The sequence below is a fragment of the Lepidochelys olivacea genome (assembly GCF_965140295.1).
Source record: "Lepidochelys olivacea isolate rLepOli2 genome assembly, chromosome: 16".
NCBI classification, from domain to species: domain Eukaryota; kingdom Metazoa; phylum Chordata; order Testudines; family Cheloniidae; genus Lepidochelys; species Lepidochelys olivacea.
Window position 1 is genome coordinate 9,261,794 of NC_140426.1, and position 19,675 is coordinate 9,281,468.

The following is a 19,675-nucleotide window of genomic DNA, read 5'->3' on the forward strand; positions in this document are numbered from 1 at the left end:
GATCCCGAGCCTGTAGATTCAGGCTCTGAAACTTGCTTCTGTGGGGGATTTTCTCTGCAGTTTAGACATATCCTTAGGTGCTTTAGAAAATTGTACCTAATGTCTTTGCCTTTGTTACCTCCAGCTTATACGTTAATGCCAGCCACAGCCACTCCTCTTTGGCACCAATTTTCTGATACTTAGATGATTTAAAGTAAAAATTAACTAATATTATAGTGCCACAAATGTCTATGGTGCTGAACAAAACATGGCCCCTACTCCCAATGAACCGACAGTATAAAGTTCTGATCGTGCAGTGAACTCCACATGAGACCAGGAAAGCTCATTGCAGGGTTGTGAGGCCAAAGAACCCAGTCCCATTATCCTTAATTGGGCAAAACTCCAAGGGAAGTGAATGGGAATTTTGCCTGAATTGTGATCAAGTACTAAGTTAAACAAAAATAAATGTGGGATAACAATTCAGATAAGGGAAGCTGTGGAGACACCATGGAGGCGAAAGTTACTGAAAGAAGAATTGACGGAAGAAATGATTTTGGAGGAGGATGGGGGAGGGGTGGATTACTGTACAAGAAGTGGGAAGGCTTTTAAAAATCAAATGAAGCTAAACAGTTCATTCACAAAGAGTAATCTTGGTTGAATTTTGCCTTACATTTATTAAAATGAATTTGTCCACAATCAGGTCAAACATTCTCAAATCATTCCAAGATTCAACTTATTTCCCCAACAACTAATTTTCAGTTTGCAGATCATTTGCAAATAGCATGTTTCCAATATTTGCAGTCCACGCTGGTCTGATGGCCTATGTGTCAGGTGCTTTTGTTTCTGGTCCCTGGCTGCATGGTGTTTGTAAGTCACCAACATGGGAAGAACTTTGCAGTGTACAACTAAACCTCAAATTTGAAACTTTGCTTTTGGTGAATATTTGATCTTAAAATTCCCTTTTCATGACTACTGGGGCCTCTGAAGCTTGAATGCTCAGATATTCATGGCAAAAGAAAATGAGACTCGCAAACATGTTGAATCACAACTTAGTTTTGAATGTAAAAAAATATTCGTGTAACAGTTTTTTTACTTATATGCCCTTAGGTCTGGTAACATAAATATATATGGGTTTCCACTTAAGCAAGAAACTTGAACACTGAATATATTTATTTTTAGTTGTACAAAAGTTGAGGCAAACACAGAAATGTCTCTCTCTTTGACACCTCTAATTTTTCCTCCCCTTCCTTTCAGGATGATACTGAGCCGTACTTTATTGGAATATTTTGTTTTGAAGCTGGTATAAAAATCATCGCTCTGGGGTTTGCTTTTCACAAAGGCTCTTATCTCCGAAATGGCTGGAACGTGATGGATTTTGTCGTTGTCCTCACAGGGTAGGTGACTGTTACTATTGGTTTAAGTTTGCTAAGGGATTAAGGTTGCTTTGTTTCATGTTGTGTTTTTTTTAACTTTGGATCCATGAAGAATTGAAATATGTACTGCAGTAAAGTTGTGCATTGCTGAACTTACTGTCTTTAAATAATAGCTGTTGTGCTGAATGAGTTGGTTTTGAAGTATTGTTTGAACGGAACTAAAAAGAGGTTTTGAAGACTTGTTAGAATCCATACTGTCATACCTTGCCTGGATGCTCTGAGAGATGCATTCTTCCATTGCCAATAGGCACTCAATTGCCAATAGGCACTCAAACTCTAGTTACAATAAACACTCCTCTGAAATGGTGGAATAATTTCAAAAGGAAACACTGACAAAGGTGATGGGTGAAAGTTTGTCTTTGTTGAAACAGCTGCAACTCCATCAGACTTAATGGAGTTTCATCAGAGATGAAGCTGACCCATTACAAAAACGTGACTTTAAAAGGAATATCAGAAAGAGGCTGAGTGTTCTCAAAAGCTGTACAGTTAAAAATTCTGTTTGTGCTTCCTGAAATGTGGAATGCACATGTCTAGCTGGAAAACGTCTGTTGGGCTTGGTATGTTGCACCTATGCTGAATGTGCGTTGTCCCTATTCTGTATGTTATAACAGTTTACAATTACGTACTTTGCCATTGTGTGTTTAGCCAGTGAGTGATTACACAAGTAACTTTGTTTAAAGAGTTCTTGTGACTCCATAATGATTTATGAACTGTACATTTAAAGTCCAAAATACCTGTTAAGGTTTTGAAGACCTAACTGAGGACCCGATCATGCAGTCTTTATACATGCAAACACCTGATTGATTTCAGTGGGAGTTTTGCCTATAGAAAACTGTGGAATCAGCCCATTAATGTTAATATCTACTTGTTTCACCTACCTCTCTCTGGCATCGTGAGTATATTCTCATGGGGAATATACATTCGCTGATGTCCGTATCCTGGCATGTGATGTGGAATGGAGTGCTGTTAGGAAAGTGCATCCACATGGACATATATATAAAATATAAATTTTTTTTCATTAGATACATTCTGACTGTAATTCTATTTGTTATTCAAAGTACCATGTGATGTGACTGTCAAGATGTTGAAGGGAATTTTTTATGCATTAAGAAGAAAATAAATGTGTAGGCTTTGATTCTCCTGACGCTGACGTAAAACAAGAGCATCTTCGCTGAAGCCGAAAGGAGAATTGGCTCATATTCTAGGAATTTGTTAGAGGCACCAGGATGAAACCTGAATTAATGCAGTTGCTAGAGTCATTGATGATGATGATGACAGGATGTTTCACATCCTATTTCTCATTGTACCCTTGTAAAGAAAGGAGAAACAGACCTCGATTCTGGAAAGCCCTTAAGCACATGTTTAAATTCACCCTTATTCCACAAAGCATTTAAGCATATGCTTAAGTCTGATTCCAAAAGTACTTATGCTTGTGCTTAAAGTTAAGAGTACAGGGGTTTTCTTGAATCCAGATGCTTTTCTGAATAGGGGCCATATATCGGTTTATACGGGCAGGTTTTTTGATTTACTTTTTTTTAAAGACCTGAACACACTGTGTTAAATGCTTCCTGATTGTGACTGAGTTGCTCAGGATTTAGCTATAGGAATACTCCTGGTGCGTGCCATGCCTATGGGATAATAAATGAATGTGTAATGCTGTAGCCATGACACGGGCATATTATTGCTATAATTTCTATTACAAGTATTTGCAGAGCTGTTTGATCTCTGAGAATAATTGTGGATTACCAGTTTGATTAGACAGCTGTAATAAGGAATCCTGTTGTCCTCTGCAAACATGTATAATCCTTTGAAGTACAATCCTGTTAATGTCAAGGCTTCTGGTTTCCAGTGGTGGCACTAGCTGGGTTGTATTGAAGTTATCTTGTACATGGACTTCCCAGCAGGCAAGCAGTGCAGGGAAGACTTAGTATAAACTGAGTGACATCAAGTATAGCAGCCATCTCCAGTGAAGAAATTCATATCACCTGTAAATATTACAATTTATGGCCCTGATTCTTTGGCACCGTACTTAAGTGTGTGTCTAACGTCAAGCATTGAAATCAATTGGATTGCTCATGAGTTTAAATTAGTTATGTAGTGTCCATACCTAGCTGAATTGGGGCCTGAGTTTGCAAGACCAGTAATGAAAAGAAGGAACCTATGGGACAAAAGTGGTGTTGAAAGATCTGCAACATCACACAGGATATTAAATTAATTTTTCTATGAAGACTCTTGTACTCTGGTCTAAATTTCCTAGATTAACAGGTTATTCTTAGCTTACCATTCTTGCCACACATTTTCTAGACTAAAAGGCAAGAATTTAGGGTTGTTTGGGCATCACTGGCTATCTCAGATATCTTTATTACTCACTCATTTTTCTCCCAATAACCCATATACACGGGAAGCTTTAAGCGAAGCTATTTTGTTAGAGAGAGAGATCATTATGGCATCCCTGCAAGAGGACTTTAAAGAAAGGGCACTGAGGAAGAATGTTTACCAATAACAAACGTGCTTATTTCTTCAGGGAAGATTTTGCTCGTTGGTGACATGAATTCAGCTTGGGTTTTTCTTTTCTATGAAAGGTGATAGCAGATCAGTTTATTTAAAAATGCTCGTGCTGTGTGTGTGTGTGTGTGTGTGTGTGAGTGACACATCAGAAAATAATAAAAATGACCTACAGTAGTAAATCTGCAGCTCATTTCATATATTTATAGAATGTGTGCTACCGTATTACTCGTGCTATGCTAATATGGCAAACTTTATCATTGCCAAGTTATTTTCTTCTTACCATGCTACTGATACTTTGTGAGATGGATTAATTTCTCTTGTATGGAAAGTGCACAACTGTTCGTGAGATTGTGAAAACAGATGATGTGATACAGAAAATTACACACACAGAGCGCCTCTGTTAATCCTGTATTCTTTGTAAAGGTAAATGATGAACACCGGAAAACCTGATCTCATTTTCAGCTTTCAGCTTAAACCCAGAAAAGCAAAAAGCAGATTTGCTCTCATTAGCTGTTTCCATAGGGAGAGGGCTAGTTTTTGCTGTGCTTTTATCAAACACATCCTTTGTGTGAATTTTAACATGAGCTGATCACCTGTCTCAACAGATATTCTGCAAACTGCCATACCCCTTTCTCAGCCTCTTCTCCCCCACCCAAATCCTGAACCCAAATCCTGGAACATTTTTGATGATGTTCCTGGCTACCAGCAATGATAGACGTTTTGTCTGTCAAAATTAGACATTAGAACTTGTTAATTAGAAAATAAATCACATTTCTGGTATCTGCAGCCAGGATCAATATCCTATTGAACTAAACTGGAGGCTAATAGATTGTGGCCTAAAATGGCTTGTTTTATCATTCCAGAAAGCACTCAGTCAGTGTCTTACCGCAAAAGTGCTGTGGTGTCTCTTTCTCATTTACTTTTAGGAAAGCCTGCTGATTTGCTCTTAATAAAGGCAAGGGAAACAAATAGATTTCTGCTCTTCAGAAGATTTTCTTTCCCCTGGAATTTTTTTTTTTTTGGTTTGTTTTAAACTCCTCCGGTTGCAGACAAGTACCAAGGAAAGTTGCATTGTTGTGATGTCTGTTGCTACATTAGAAGGAGCCGCAAGTATTTAATAGCTGCTGTTATTTGACTTGTATAATTTTTATTGGTGTGTGTTAACTCCAGTGACATTTCTTTCCAGTAGTAACTGTTAACAAAAAACCCAAACAAAATGCACTTGAGCAAGGGGACCAGAACCAGATGAGCTTGTTAATTCATTAGCACCAGAGAATGGGCCCTCTGCACCCCTAGACCCACCTGTACACCTGCAATGTGTCCTGTATGGCAATTCCCAATGTTTTGGGGACAAGTTCTTCCACCAGCTAACCACCTTCTGTGATGCAGCAGTGTCATTCCCAGAGGCTTGGTGTAATGTTCCTTTGGATTAGGGCCTGATCCAGAGACAAGTGGAAAGATTCCAGTTGACATCAGTAAGCTCAGAAACAGGTCCTGAATGAGGTAGATGTGGTAAACTCCCTCTACTCTATAGAAGGAACATGCTGCGTGAACCTGTTGCTGTTGCTTGCAATTAACAACTAGCTGTAGCCTGCCATACAGTCACACTTGTGCACTCCCATCGGAGCTTTCACCCACTTTAAGTTGCACGTACTAAAGGGAAACATTGTTGTGTTCACTGTAACATGTCAGCAGAGCAATTTTGCATAATCGTGTACAGTGTAGCCAATGGAGGGAAACTTGATTGTGTCTGCTTGAGCATTCCACGCAGCATAAGGAGCGGTGCGCTCACACAGTGTGGGAAGACCGACTGACAAATGTCGGGCGGTATGTTCCAGCCGAGCTGTTTCAGTCTCCGCTTCCAAGGAAGCATCGCTCTAGTAAACCCAACAGTAGTTGGGAAGCTAATTCTTTCTGCACATAGTAACGGCCTGACTGTCCTCGACGTGGATCTGGCTAGTTACCAGGATTGTCCTAATTATGTCACCAATTTGATATATGACTCTTGTAGCATGGTGCAAAAAGCAGTGGCTTCTGTACCTCCGTGGTATCAAGTCCCAGAACACTGTACTTTCTTGTCTAAGTGCAGGGCAAGCAGCAAGTATCAAATAAGCAGCAGAAAGCAAGAGGAAGCTAAATACGTAGCTTCCTTGCTTGATTTAGGGTCCCAAACCCAATTCTCTTAAGAGTTACCGAGTCTGACAATTATTAGGAGAAAGGTACATGAATTGTGTGGAGCTCTGATCATGCAGCCAGAGAGGGAAATACCTTACCCTGGTTTCGCTAGTGTTTGTTTGACATGGGGGTGAAGAGTACTTGCAAAGTGGTTGGTAAAAGAATGAAAAGTGAATTTCTCGATGCATCCGTGTAGGTTGGGATTTTCAAAACTGCCTGCTAGATTTAGATGCTCAATTCCTATTAATAGGTTAAACACCTGGAAAATGAGGAACACACAATTAGTGACCGCTTGTGAAAAGTTTGGTTTAAATAACTTGCCTGGCATCATATAGGAATTCTGTGGCAGAAGCAGGGATAGAATTCAGTTCTCCATGGTAGCATTCACCTGCCTTAGGCATTAAATCATCTTTTCTCTTCTTGCAGTTCTCTGCCTCATTCACCTTCCAACTTCTGCAACAAATGAGGCCAGGGTCCCACAGACAACCGCCTTTTTCACTACACAGCCTCGATTGAATCCCAGAGCAGGTCCGTCCCATGGAAAGAATCGAATGGGGTCATGTAACTAAAGACTATCGGAAGGCATACATACGGGACGGGGCAAATTAAAGGAGCACTGGCAATGTTAATTCTGGTGCTTTCTAAATGAGGAGTGCTTGACTTTTCAACCTTAATGTTTTCATTACTCTAGTTTTGGTCTGTAATAGACATAGCCATGGAGATATGTATGGAAAACATCATTCACATAGGAGACTTTTACATCTTCCATATCTTTTACCCACATTTTCCTAGAGTCCTGCTATTAGGGTGTATTTTTGTGGATTATTCCCCTGGCACAGAGCTCACGGTGTCACGCCTTCAACGGGGCATCTACCTGGCTCTTTTAATTGTGCCTACCATTTCCCACGCCTATGTCTCTGTGCGTGCGACAAAGTTGGACTTGTGTGTCGGACTGCAGTTCCCCAGGCAACTGGCGTTTGTGTTTGCACAAAGAAGTAGATTGAAAGAAACTGTTGGTGCAACATCAGAGGCTGCTTTTGAAAATATGCTCCCTGGGTTTGTCTAATGAACCTCAGGCCTGAAGTGGGTTAGGGGCAAAGGGACCAGAAGAGGGGAAATGTAGATTTGCCTGCGCTTGGTATGTATTTAACCCTTTTCATGTCTTCAGCCGAAGGCAAAGCTGAGCACAAGCATCAGTGGAAATGGATACTTTCACAGGAACAGGCTTTAATCTTGGTAATTTGTTGAAGGAAACCAGCAAGCCTCTTTGTATCACTGCATTGTATGGGTGGCGATAGGCTGCGGCTGATTGCTATTAATGTTGTGAATGAGTCACGCTAAGAGCAAAGCCTCTATAGAATTAGTCAGTCTGATCCCTCTTTTCAATTTCTTTTGTGCTTTCGTGATGGATGGTGACTTGCTTGTGCAGAAGAGCTAGCAGTACCTTGCAAAATGAAATTAGATAAGAAATGTGACAGGGTGAAGAGGGTCTATGTGATTTCCAGCGAATGCGGCGTTAACTCCCTGCTCAGATCTCTCACTGGTGTCTGGAAGGGAATAATGAAGCAGAGTGAGAGACCAGAGGCCCCAGTAATAAATAAATAAAATCAGAGAGAACCCACAAAGAACCAGCTGCTTGGTAATTGGCAAGAAGGGCCTCTGTGGGGGCAGAACTCCACCTTCAGGAGCTCCCTCTAAGGGGCTTGGATTGTGCCCATCACATTGGTATCTGAGCCCCTTCCAAGTTTATTGACGTGAATCCAAGAAGACTTGAGAGGCAAGGTGTTTCAGTGAGAGGGCATCAGACTAGGAGTCAGGCCACCTGTGTTTCGAACCCAGCTGGGCAAATTACATCACATCTCCGTGCTTCTATTTCCTCTCCAAACCTTTTTTCTCTGTCTTGTGTATTTTGACTGGAAGTTCCTAAGAGCAGCCAGTGCCCAGCGCAATGACTACCAGGTCTCTGCTGGCATCTCTTGGCGCTCCCATAATGCAAATCATGCTGATGTCTCTCTATCTTTCCTGCCCCCTGCCCTGCACAGATGTTATTGTGTGAAATCTGTGATTTTTGGTAAGGACTTGAGAAGGCAGCTGGAGAGGTGGGTTGTACCATATCCATATGGCTGCCTTGTGAGCCTAGGTGAGCCTTTCCTAAGCCCTGTGCACAGCAAGGCTCAGGAATAAAGCCACGGAGGGAATCTGTGCTGGGTGACAAACTTTCCTTTAGTCTCCAGACCTGATGCCCCATGGCACGATATTGCGGGCCAGGCCAGGACCTCAGCTGGTGCAAACCGGTGTAGGGCTTAACGTTTATATTGCAGTAGCGCCTACGAGCCAACCAGGTCATGGCCCCGCTGTGCTGGGTGCACACAGGCTACATCTACACTTGAAGCTGGTGCTGTGATTCCCAGTCCATAGAAAGAAAAGGAGGACTTGTGGCACCTTAGAGACTAACCAATTTATTTGAGCATGAGCTTTCGTGAGCTACAGCTCACTTCATCGGATGCATACCGATGAAGTGAGCTCTAGCTCACGCTCAGATAAATTGGTTAGTCTCTAAGGTGCCACAAGTCCTCCTTTTCTTTTTGCGAATACAGACTAACACGGCTGAAACCTGTCCATAGAGATGCATTCGCATTGGGTGTGCACACGCAAAATAGTGGTGTGGCCACAGTAGCATGGGCAGTGGTGAGCAGCAGAAAGGCCTTCACCCCCCACAGTGCACATCCACCCAGACCCCTGTGCTGCGACTGCCCGTGCTACTCTGGCTATGCTACTATTTTTAGCTCCCTAACTCAATGAGAGCCAGCTCTGGTATGTCTACGCAAGCTGGGATTCACGCCCTCCCCAGCTCCAGGTGTAGACAGAGCCATAGAATAGCTCCACCGACTTCAGTGGCGTGACACCAATTTACACCGGTTGAGGATCTGTCTGCCTTGAGAAGGGGAAGGAAACATGAACCCCAAAGAGCTTCTCGGGGAACCCAGAACATGTCTGACCTGGGACAGCCTAGGCACCAGCCCTGCCGTCTAATCTGTGCAGCTCCATTGAAGCCATGCAGATCAATGGCATATTTGAGTCTTTAGTTTGAACTCATCCATGTCATGATCCACGCAGTTTTTAAGCCTTTCCTTTGTCAGGCGGTCCAAGCCTGGAATTTCTGCCCACTCCTCCTCCTCCCCCTGTGGCGGCAAGATGTGAGTTTCAGGTGAAAGTCGCTGAAGGGAATTGGCTAATGAGCTTAAGGTGCTTTTTGTTTTGTTTTATTAGTAGGAAATACTAGAGGAGCTGACTACCTGGGCTGTGAATAGATAAATAATGGGCCTCAGGCAACAACGAGCAAGGAGGAGGAGGTCTGTGACAGATAACGTCACTCCAAAGAGAGTGAGGAAACAGGACAGTAGCACTTTTCAGATTTCCATCTCCTGCCGATTTCCATGTTTTGTGCCTGTTAACAACTTCTCTGCAGCTTTTCCTGTTAGCAAAAGAGAAACAAAATCCCCCATGATTATTGCTGTGACATTACTGGAGAGCTTCCTCCTCCTTCGCCCACAGACCCTGCAGTTGGGCTGCCTGCAGAAGGGCGGGGGGAGGAGGGGAATCCATGAGCAGTTGAATGGAAGGCATGTTTCCCCATTGCAATAGGGGAAATTATCTGAGCTGATAACGCAGGCCGGGATCGTTTATCTAGGCAGCAGTGTTACACATTTCATGGCATTAAAAGGGAGGCTGGTAACCACAGAACATCATCTCTATCCAGTCAGTTAGCCGAAGAATGTCAAGACAATGGGGGCTCGGTGTGGTGGGGAGGTTTGCTGTGGTCTGTCCCTAAGCTGTGATGGTTCTGTGAATGCCGGGTGATGCAGGTGTCTGTCCCCTAGGGAGGCAAGGGAGCTGTTCCCTGCCCTGGTGGATGAATCTGGTCAGCTGACAGTTGCTACTCTCTAGGGGCAGAATGTGCTACTAACTAACTCAAAGTGTTGCTTCCAAAATGGGGGGATTCTGTATTAGGCCTTATCTTCACAGTTAAAGAGGAACTGATCACCGAACAAAAAATTAATGGTAACTTCGGGCTTGTCTACACTATAAAATTAGGTCAACTTAAGTTAGGTCGACCTACAGCCACAGCAGTAATTAAATCGGCTGTTGGTGTCCACACGACCCTCTTTCCGCTGGTAGTGCGTGTCCTCACCAGGTGCACTTGCACTGATTGAAGAGGGGCATTGTGGGGCACTGAGAGCCAGAGTGTGGGGCGCTGACAGCTGCAAAGGGCTCCCAGCTGGAGCCCCCTGGCTCTGGGGCTGACAGACAGAGCTGAAGACCAAATGTGAAATAATAGCAGCCGTGAACCTGACAAAAACATCAATTTCACTTCTGGTAGGTTCCCTGCTGTGAAACTGGGCCCCCTGCTGGGCTCACAGCTCAGGCTGTCAGCCCCCAGGGCATGCGGGGAGACTGACAGCTGGGACCCCCATTGCCACCTTCCAGTGAGGGATTGAGGCAAGGGGGGAGGAGAGCCTGGGTGGCTCAGCCAGCAGAGTTAAGGACAATAAAAAGGAGTTTAAGTATATTAGGTACAAAAAGAATCCTGACGATAGTATTGGTCCATTACTAGATGGAAATGGTAAAATTATCAGTAACAAATATGCAGAAAAAGCAGAAGTGTTCAAGAAATATTTCTGTTCTATATTTGAGGAAAAAAGCAGAGGATGTCATATCCTATGATAACATGCTTTTCATTCCACTGGTATCTCAGCAGAATGGAAAACAGCAGCTACTAAAGTTAGACGCTTTTAAATAAACAGGTCTGGATAACTAGCATCCAAGAGTTTTAAAAGAACTGACTGAGGAGCTCACTGGACCGTTAATGTTGATTTTTCAAAAGTCTTGGAACACCAGGGAAGTTCCAGAAGACTGGAACTAAGCTAATGTTGTTGTGCCAATATTTAAAAAGGGTAAATGGGATAATGCGGGTAATTACAGTCCAGTTAGTCTGACATCGAGCCTGGGCTAGATAATGAAAAGTCTGGAAAAAAAGGGACTAGGTTAATAAAGAATTAAAGGAGAGTACTGTAATACCAATCAAGATGGGTTTATGGAAAATAGATCCTGTCTAACTGGATACTTTTTGTTGATGAGATCACAAGTTTGGTTGATAAAGGGTAATAATGTCAATGTACTATTAGACTTTGACTTGGTATCACATGACATTTCGATTAAAAACTAGAAAGTTATAAAATTAACATGGCACATATTAAATGCTGGCTAACTGATAGGTCTCAACATGTAATTGTAAATGGGGTGTGAACGGGTGTGATTCTAGTGGGGTCCTGCAGGCACTAGTTCTTGGCCATATACTATTTAGCATTTTTACTAGTGACCTGGAAGAAAACATAAAATGATCGCTGAAGTTTGGAGATGACACACAAATTGTAGAAGTGGTAAATAACGAAGAGGACAGGTCACTAATACAGAGCGATCTGAATCACTTGTTAAACTGGGCACAAGCAAAAATGTGTGTGTTAATATGGCTAAATGTAAATATATACATCTAGGAACAAAGAACGTAGGCCATACTTACAGGATGACGGACTCTATTCTGGGGGAAAAGGTTTGGGGGTTGTGGTGGATAATCAACATGAATTTCCAGCGTGACCATAAGGCTAATGTAATCCTTTGATGCATAAACAGGGGACTAAGAGTAGAGAGGTTATTTCACCTCTGTACTGGGCATTGGCTTAACTGTTGCTGGAATACTGTGTCCACTTCTGGCTTCCATAATTCTAGAACAAGGGCGGGCAAACTTTTTGGCCAAAGGGCCACATCGGGTTTCCAAAATTGTATGGAGGGCCGGTTAGGGGAGGCTATGTCTCCCCAAACAGCCAGGCATGGCCTAGCCCCTGTCTCCGATCTGACCCCACCTCTTCTCGCCCCCTGATGGCTCCCCAGGGACTCCTACCCCATCCACCACCTGCTGTCTCCTGACCACCCCTGGACTCCTCACCCATAACTGTCCCCTGCTTCCCAATCCACCCCCCCCTCATTCCTGACTTACCCCCTGCCCCATCCAACCACCCCTTCTCCCTGTCTCCTGACTGCCCCCCGGGACCCCTGCCCCATCCAACCCCCCTGTTCCCTGCCTCCTGACTGCCCTGACCCCTATCCACAGCCCCGGCCCCTGACCATCCCCCAAACGCCCCTGCCCTCTATCCAAGCCCGTGCCCCACTCGCTGCCTGGAGCACCGGTGGCTGGCGGCGTGGCTGCCCCAGGACAGGAGCCGCGCAGCACCGAGCACCGGGTCAGGCCGGGCTCTGCAGCTGCGTTGCCCCAGGAGCTCGCAGCCCAGAGCGTTGTCGCCAGTGGTGCGTGAGCTGAGGCTGCTGGGGAGGGGGAACAGTAGGGGAGGGGCTGGGGCCGAGCCTCCCGGGCCAGGAGCTCAGAGGCCGGGCAGGAGGATCCCGCAGGCCAGGTGTGGCCCGCGGTCTGGAGTTTGCCCACCTCTGTTCTAGAAGGATGTTGATAAATTTGGAGCGGGTTCAGAGAAGAGCCATGAGAATGATTATAGAATTAGAAAACAAGCCTCAGAGTGATAGACACAAGGAGCTCAATCAATTTAGCTTAATAAAGGGGAGGTTAAGGGGTTTGATTACTGTCTATAAGTACCTACATGGGGAACAAATATTTGATAATTCACTCTTCAGGCTAGCAGGAAAAGGCTTAACTTGTCCCAATGGCTCGAAGTTGAAGCTAGACAAATTCAGACTGCAAACATAAGTCCATCAATGGCTATTAGCCAGGATGGGCAGGGATGGTGTCCCTAGCCTCTGTTTGCCAGAAGCTGGGATTGGGTGACGATAACCTGTCTGTTCATTCCCTTTGGGGCACCTGCCATTGGCCACTGTCAGAGAACAGGATACTGGGCTTGATGGACCTTTGGTCTGACCCAGTATGGCTGTTCTTATGTTATGTTTTTTTAAATAAAGTATCAATTTTTAACATAGGCCACAAACCATTAGAACAGTTTACCAAGTGTCATGGTGGATTCTCCATCACTGATAACTTTTAAATCAAGACTGGATGTTTTTCTAAAAGATCTGATGCAAGAATTATTTTTGGGAAGTTCTCTGGCCTGTGTTTCACAGGAGGTTGGACTAGCTAATGGTTCCTTCAGGCCTTGGGATGTCTGAATCTCTGAATGAATCGACTAGCATCGCTGTGGAAGCGGTGCTAGTGGTTCAGAGAGCAAAGAAGAATAAAAAGGCAGCTCTAAAACAGCTCTAAAACTTGCATGATCTTCAATACTCTAGAGTAAAAATGTTGACGAGGGAGGAGGGTGTTGTCTAATGATTAGTGCTGAAGTGTGGGACTGAGGACTCCTGTGTTCTCTTCAGACACTGACACACTCTTTGGCCATGACCAAGTCACCTAGGCCTCAGCTTTCAAAAGCAACCTCTGATTTTGGGTGCGTCAGTTTCAGAATACCCAGCTTTAGGCATCTAAGGGCCTGACCACCAGTGGTGCTGAGAATGCGCCGACAGCTCCCCTTGAAGTGGATGGGAACAGTGGGCAATTAGCCCCTCAGAAAATCCACCTACCAGGTATCTAAAGCCAGGCAGCTTTAGAATTAGAGGACACTTTTGAGAACACGGGGCTTTAATATTTAGGACCAGGGCTGATGCTAAAGGTTTTTTGGTGCTTTGGGAACATTGAGTTCCTCAAGGTTTTCTGAAGGGGGATGATGGCTTGGCAGCAGCACTGCTGAGAAGGATCTGGGAGTTGTGGTGGATCACGACCTCAACATGAATCAGCAACGCACTGCTGCTGCAAAAAAAGCAAATAACAGAGGCAGAGCATGCAAGTTACGGGAGGTGACAGTACGGCTCTACTTGGTGCTGGTTCGGCCTCAGTGGGAGTACTGCGTCCAATATCTGTGTCCGCTGTATAGGAAGGATGTAGAGAAACTGGAAAGGATCCAGAGGCGAGTGACGCAGATGATCAGAGGGATGGAATGCAAGTCATATAAACAGAGGCTGAAGGAACTGGGTATGTTTGGTTTGGAGAAGAGGAGATTACGAGGGGAGACATGATAGCAGGCTTCAAATACTTGAAGGGCTGCCATAAAAAAGGTGGAGAAAAATTGTTCTCTCTTGCCACAGAGGGCAGGAGAAGAGGCAATGGGCTGAAACTACAGCACAGCAGGTCTAGATTAAATCTCAGGAAAAATGTCCTAACTGTAAGAACAGTAGCACAGTGGAACAAACTGCCTAGGGAAGTCATGGAAGGTCCTTCACTGAAGGTTTCCAAAAAGAGGCTGGATAGCCACCTGCCTTGGATGGTTAGACAACAAATCCTGCAGCTTGGCACGGGGTTAGACTAGATGACCCTTGTGGCCCCTTCTGACCTTGTGGTTCTATGATGTGCCAAGGAGGATCAGGATGTGGGGAAAAGTGACTTCCACTTCATTCATTCCAAACTGTCAATAACTCTACAACTTGAGAGTGGGAAGGGGGGTTGATCCAGGCTGGGCCAAGGAGCCCAGGGCTTCTGGGAGGCAGGGGAGTGGTAGAGTGTCGTTGGGCCATCACGTACATATCCCAAGAGCCAGGAAATATTCCCCTGACTCTCAGATGATTAAACTGTTAATCTGCAATGTTATGGCAACATTTTAGTGCAATCTACTGGACAGCACACTGGACTGGGTCTCAGGAGACCTTGATTCTATTCCTGACTCTGCCACTGGCCAGCTGAGTGACCTTGGGCAAGTCACGTCACCTCTCCATGCCTCAGTTTCCCTATCTATAAAATGAGAATAATGACACTGGCCTCCTTTGTAATGCCTTTTGAGAGCTCCGGATGAAAGTGTCCTATAAAGGCTTGGTGGTGTTAACTCTGGCCCTCCTGTGTCTGTCTGCTTACACAGGAAGGTGTGATATTACCCTTTGATGTTTGAGATCTCTGGTTGAAAGGCCACTGCATAAAGTCAAAGTGTCTTTAATATAGTGGACGGTAGAATGAATGGGGCAGCGCATGGTTCCCTTAAGCTAATTCTGGGCTGGGCCAAATGTGAAGTCTTGGAAACTCCACTTCTCCAGTGTGAAAACAATGGATCAACAGGAATCCTAGTTGAGCCCAAGCCGAAATAGCTCCTGTTTCCCCCCCCCCCCAGGGGACACATCAGGCATATAAAGAGCTGGGATCTTTGAAAAGCCCTTTGTGATTCCTGCAAATAAGCTGGCTGGTTTAATCCCTTATTTTTTTAAAAAAAATCTCCTTCCTCCCTGGTGTTTCAGCATTCTCTAAATCGGTAGCAGGCAATGAACAGAAGGCTTTCTCTCCATTCTCTTGCCACCAGCCAGTCAGTCAAAGCACCGCCTGTTGGCTTTCAATAATTGAATGGAAGGACCTAATTTGCTCTAGTATTTCTATGGAGGAATATTGAAGATGCCTGTTGATTTTAAGTGGATAACTTATCCTGCCTGTTTGGTTAGGCCACCTTGGTTTCAACAGCTGGCTAGTGTTGGGGCAGGAACGAGGTTCTGATTAAAAACCCATTGCTGATCAAAGTGGACTGGGAAAAGGGTCTGAGCATGCTATTATTGCTGGGCTGAACTAAAATTCCAGAACCAAGCACCCTTAAACTGTGGGTATAGGAAGTAGGCAATGAAAATGATGAGAGGGCCAGAGAAACTTGCATATGAAGAAAGACTGAAAAGACTGGGCCCATTTAGCATGGGACATGGTGGAGGTATAGAAAATAATGATTCATACAGAAGGTAAATTGTGTGTTCCAACCTCTCCTTTCATAATGCAAGAATAGGGAATGTACAAAGAAACTCAATCGCAGAGTAAACATATGTGATGCATAATTAACCTGTGGAACTCATTGCCACAAGAAATAACTGGGGCCCGCATGGATCCAAAAAAGGACTGGATACTTACATGAACCAAGAAGACATCCACAGTTATGTTAGAGAGGAAACACACACACACGCACACATATATATATATTTTAGAAGGGATATAAACTCTCCTGCTTCAGGGCTGTTAATGATGGGAGTTAGGAAAAAACTAGGGTAGTTACTCCATAACTGTGCTCAATGGGGTGTCTTTACAGTTCCTCTGAAACAGCTGCTACTGGCCACAGTCAGATCCATGATATTGGAGCACTGGTCTGGTCTATACAGCAATTCCTAATAAGCTTATTTAGACTATGAAATGCCACATGTTGCCATCAGGTACACCAGGAAAGTCATCAGTGATGTGGATGTGAGATGCAGGCTCCAGCACTTGACATCGTTAGATCAAGACTGGCTATGGTGCTAAAAGACATCCTGCAGCTCAAGGAAATGATGGGCTTTGTGCAGAATGGGTGGATTTTCTGGCCTGTGTGATGCAGGAGGTCAGACGAGGTGATCGTAACGGTCCCTTCAGGCCTTAAACACGATGTATCTGTGCAGACGCTGGAGAGCAGATTTTGGCTCTAAAATTGTGTCATTAAAATGAATTGTAATGGTGAACATAGGGCTGTTTTTCCAATAATGTAGAAATGGCTTCTGTGCAGAACAGCTGTTGTTGGTCTCTGTGGCCACACCCCGCTTCTTGCTACACCGAAGTCATCCTCCACGATGGGAAGGCAGGGTTCAGAACAGACAGTGGCTGGCCGCAGCTAGTGGCAGGCTCTTGTTGGCGTGTTGTGTAATGTTGAAATGAAAACATAGCTGTTAAATACAAACTTCCCATGCCTGGAGAAGAATAACGCAGCTTCTCGTTCCTTCTTTTCCCAGAGGAGAGTGTTGGACTCAATCCCCACCACCTGTAAGGCAAGGGAGAGAACCTAACTATGGTCCTCACCTGGGAGGTGACTGCCTCCTGGCCAGAGGAGGAGGAGCAAAGCTGTATAAGGAGAGAGAACTCAGGTGGAAAGGGGGAGACCCAGGAGAGAGGAGCTCAGGAGAGGTCCCTGTTCCTGGGAAGGGCCTGGGGAGAAGGACCAGTGGGCCGAAAGCAGAGCCATACAAACAGGGTTAGCTCCTGTGGTAAGGCCCTAGAGGGGAGACAGGGTTGCCGACCCTCCCGGTTTCATCGGGAGTCTCCAGGAATCAGGCTTGATCTCCCTGAGGCTACTGAAGCCAAACTGGGAGATTTTAGGCCACTAAAAGCCCAGTGGTGCAGTGGGGCTAAGGCAGGCTTCCTGCCTGCCCTGGCACCATGCCGCTCCCGGAAGCGGCTGGCATGTGCCTGCGGTCCCTGGGGGGGAAGCCAGGGCGTCTCTGTGCACTGACTCCACAGCTCTCAATGGCTCGGAGTGGTGGGTGGGGGGGTGTCGGCAGTGCACAGAGGCCCCTGCCTCCCCCCTCCCCCACAGGGACATGCCGGTGGGGAAGCGGTGGGGCAGGGCAAGGGTGTTTGGGTTTGTCTGCTTAGACAGTTGGCAACCCTAAGGGGAAGGGAGTTCTGAGCAAGGGCCCATGAGGACCAGGGAATGAGATGGAAGCCCATGAGGGATGGAAAGCTAGTTTCAATGGTACTTGGACTCCCAGCTGGGAAAAGCCTGGGGGAGGAGTTGATGTTGAGCCCTGGGGAGGCAAAGGACCCTTTGTCCATAGTCAAGCCCAGGAAGGGCAAAGGGCCTTTTTGTTTAGAGCTGAACCCCGGAAGGGGATTCAACTATTGTGTGGCTTGGCCAGTGAGGCAGTCCAGAGATGGGACGGACCCCTGCGGCTGAGGATGTGGTCCCCAGAGGGAGCGCAAGAGGGAAAGCCCCCTGCAATGCTGCGTCTGGTGGCAAAGGGATGCTCTAGAGGTAAAAAGGTGCATTTCCTGGGCCACTAGCTCCCTTCTGCTCCATTTCATAGCCATTTTATAGGTGTGGTAACACTCTGCCACTGGGTTCTGGCAGGGGGCTAAACCCAGAAGGAGGCCTGGATCCTTTCCAGCATGGCTGGGACTGCAGCAGGGGGTACGATCACCTGAGGCTCTGGCTGCTTGTAAGCTTAACTGTACAACAGCAGATGCTGGCTATGCACATTCCCTAGATATGCGGGTAATACTGTTTCTGGTATTTGGCAGGCAAAATTCCAGACATGGAACAATTTCACAGCCCTAAGACTTGGCTAGATAAGTACCTATAGATGATCAACAGCACCTAAAGCCTCTGCATTTCCAAATGCAGTGGATATAAATCCTGTGTCTTCACTGAGATTGCATTAGCGTTCAAGGCCCCAATTCAGGAAAGCAGGTGTTTAAAGCCCACTGATTTTTCAAAGGGACTTAAGCGTGTGCTCAAAGTTAAGCACGTGGCCTAGTGCTTTACTGAATCAGGACCCAAAATGCCCATTCTGAAACATTTTAGCAGGTGACATTTTTATCCTATTTACTAATGTATAGTGAGTATCCCTAATCTGACATTGAAAAAGATTTAATAGAAACAAACACATTTTTCCAGTTTTCCTTTCCTGGTGTCAAATGTCATTTAAACACTTCCCAAACAGAGGGAGATTTTGGTGCTGGAGATTTTATAAAGTCCTGAGATGAGGAATTTTCCCTGGGATGCATAGCTACAAAGTTGAGTTGAGTGAATCCTGTGCTCTTCACACTGTCTAAAATCCCTTTTGTGTAGTAATGGATAAAGTGTTTTAAATTGGATACGTACAATGTAAGAGGATTTGGGAATACTAAACTTGGCTGCCAATTGTAGCAAAGATAAAGCCACTCCTTGATCCATTAAGTCCATTACCAACAAAAAAAAAAAAAAAGCATTTCTCTACCCTCCACCCCCAGGCCCTCCAGTTACAAAGTTAATGCTAATTATACCCGATATAAAATTAGGGTAACCTTGGATTAGCACAAGAGGCGAAAGGGATGAAAAGGTGGGTATGATCCGATTCCCCTGCTTTAACTGGACTACATTAAAAGACGACTATAGAGGCAGGTAATGCTGTGTAGTCACAATGAGACATGCAGGACAGTGCGATTTCATCTGTCATAGGGTGTGTCCACGCTGCAGCTGGGAGTGTGCTTGGGTAGACTGACATGCACTAACCCTGCTTAAACTAGTGTGCTAAAATAGCCGAGGGGCGTATGGGCGGCAGCTCAGGCTAGCCACCTGAGTACAAACCTACCTGGACTCCCTGGGTACATACTCAGGTGGCTAGCCCGTGCGCCCCCTGGCTACGCTGCTATTTTTAGCATGCTCGCTCAAGTAGGGCTAGCACATGTCTGTCTCCCCGAGCTGGAAAGAATACGGCCAGCTGCAGTGTAGGCGTACCCATAGTTAGTGTGTCCTCGTGCATAGAGCACTGGGCTGGGCCTTCAGAGACCCGGGTGCTATACCTGACGCTGGCCTGCTGGGTGATGGTAGGCAGGACACATCACCGCTCTGTACCTCAGTTTCCCCATGTGTAAAATGAGGATAATGATTCTGACTTTCTTTGTTAAGTGCTTTGAGATGTACTGATCAGAGCTAGCTATGGTTATTTTTAAAGGCACTTAAAATGTCCCAAATAAATGTTTAACAGTCTTTTTTTAAAGATGTTGAAGCCAACTGGGGGGGCATTTGAAGCTGCTGATATGCCAGCAC

General features: G+C 45.2%; 1 protein-coding gene across 2 annotated transcripts in view; it reads left to right on the forward strand.

Annotated features, from left to right (window-relative positions):
- Nucleotides 1-19,675, forward strand: part of CACNA1B (calcium voltage-gated channel subunit alpha1 B) — a 471,028-nt gene that overhangs the window by 11,048 nt on the left and 440,305 nt on the right. The window contains exon 3 of one of the 2 annotated variants that reach the window (XM_084649844.1): nt 1,234-1,373. In XM_084649844.1, coding sequence (XP_084505970.1) covers nt 1,234-1,373 — 140 coding nt within the window. Of the gene's footprint in view, nt 1-1,233; nt 1,374-19,675 lie in introns of those variants that run through there. The other variant, XM_084649843.1, reaches the window with a different exon arrangement.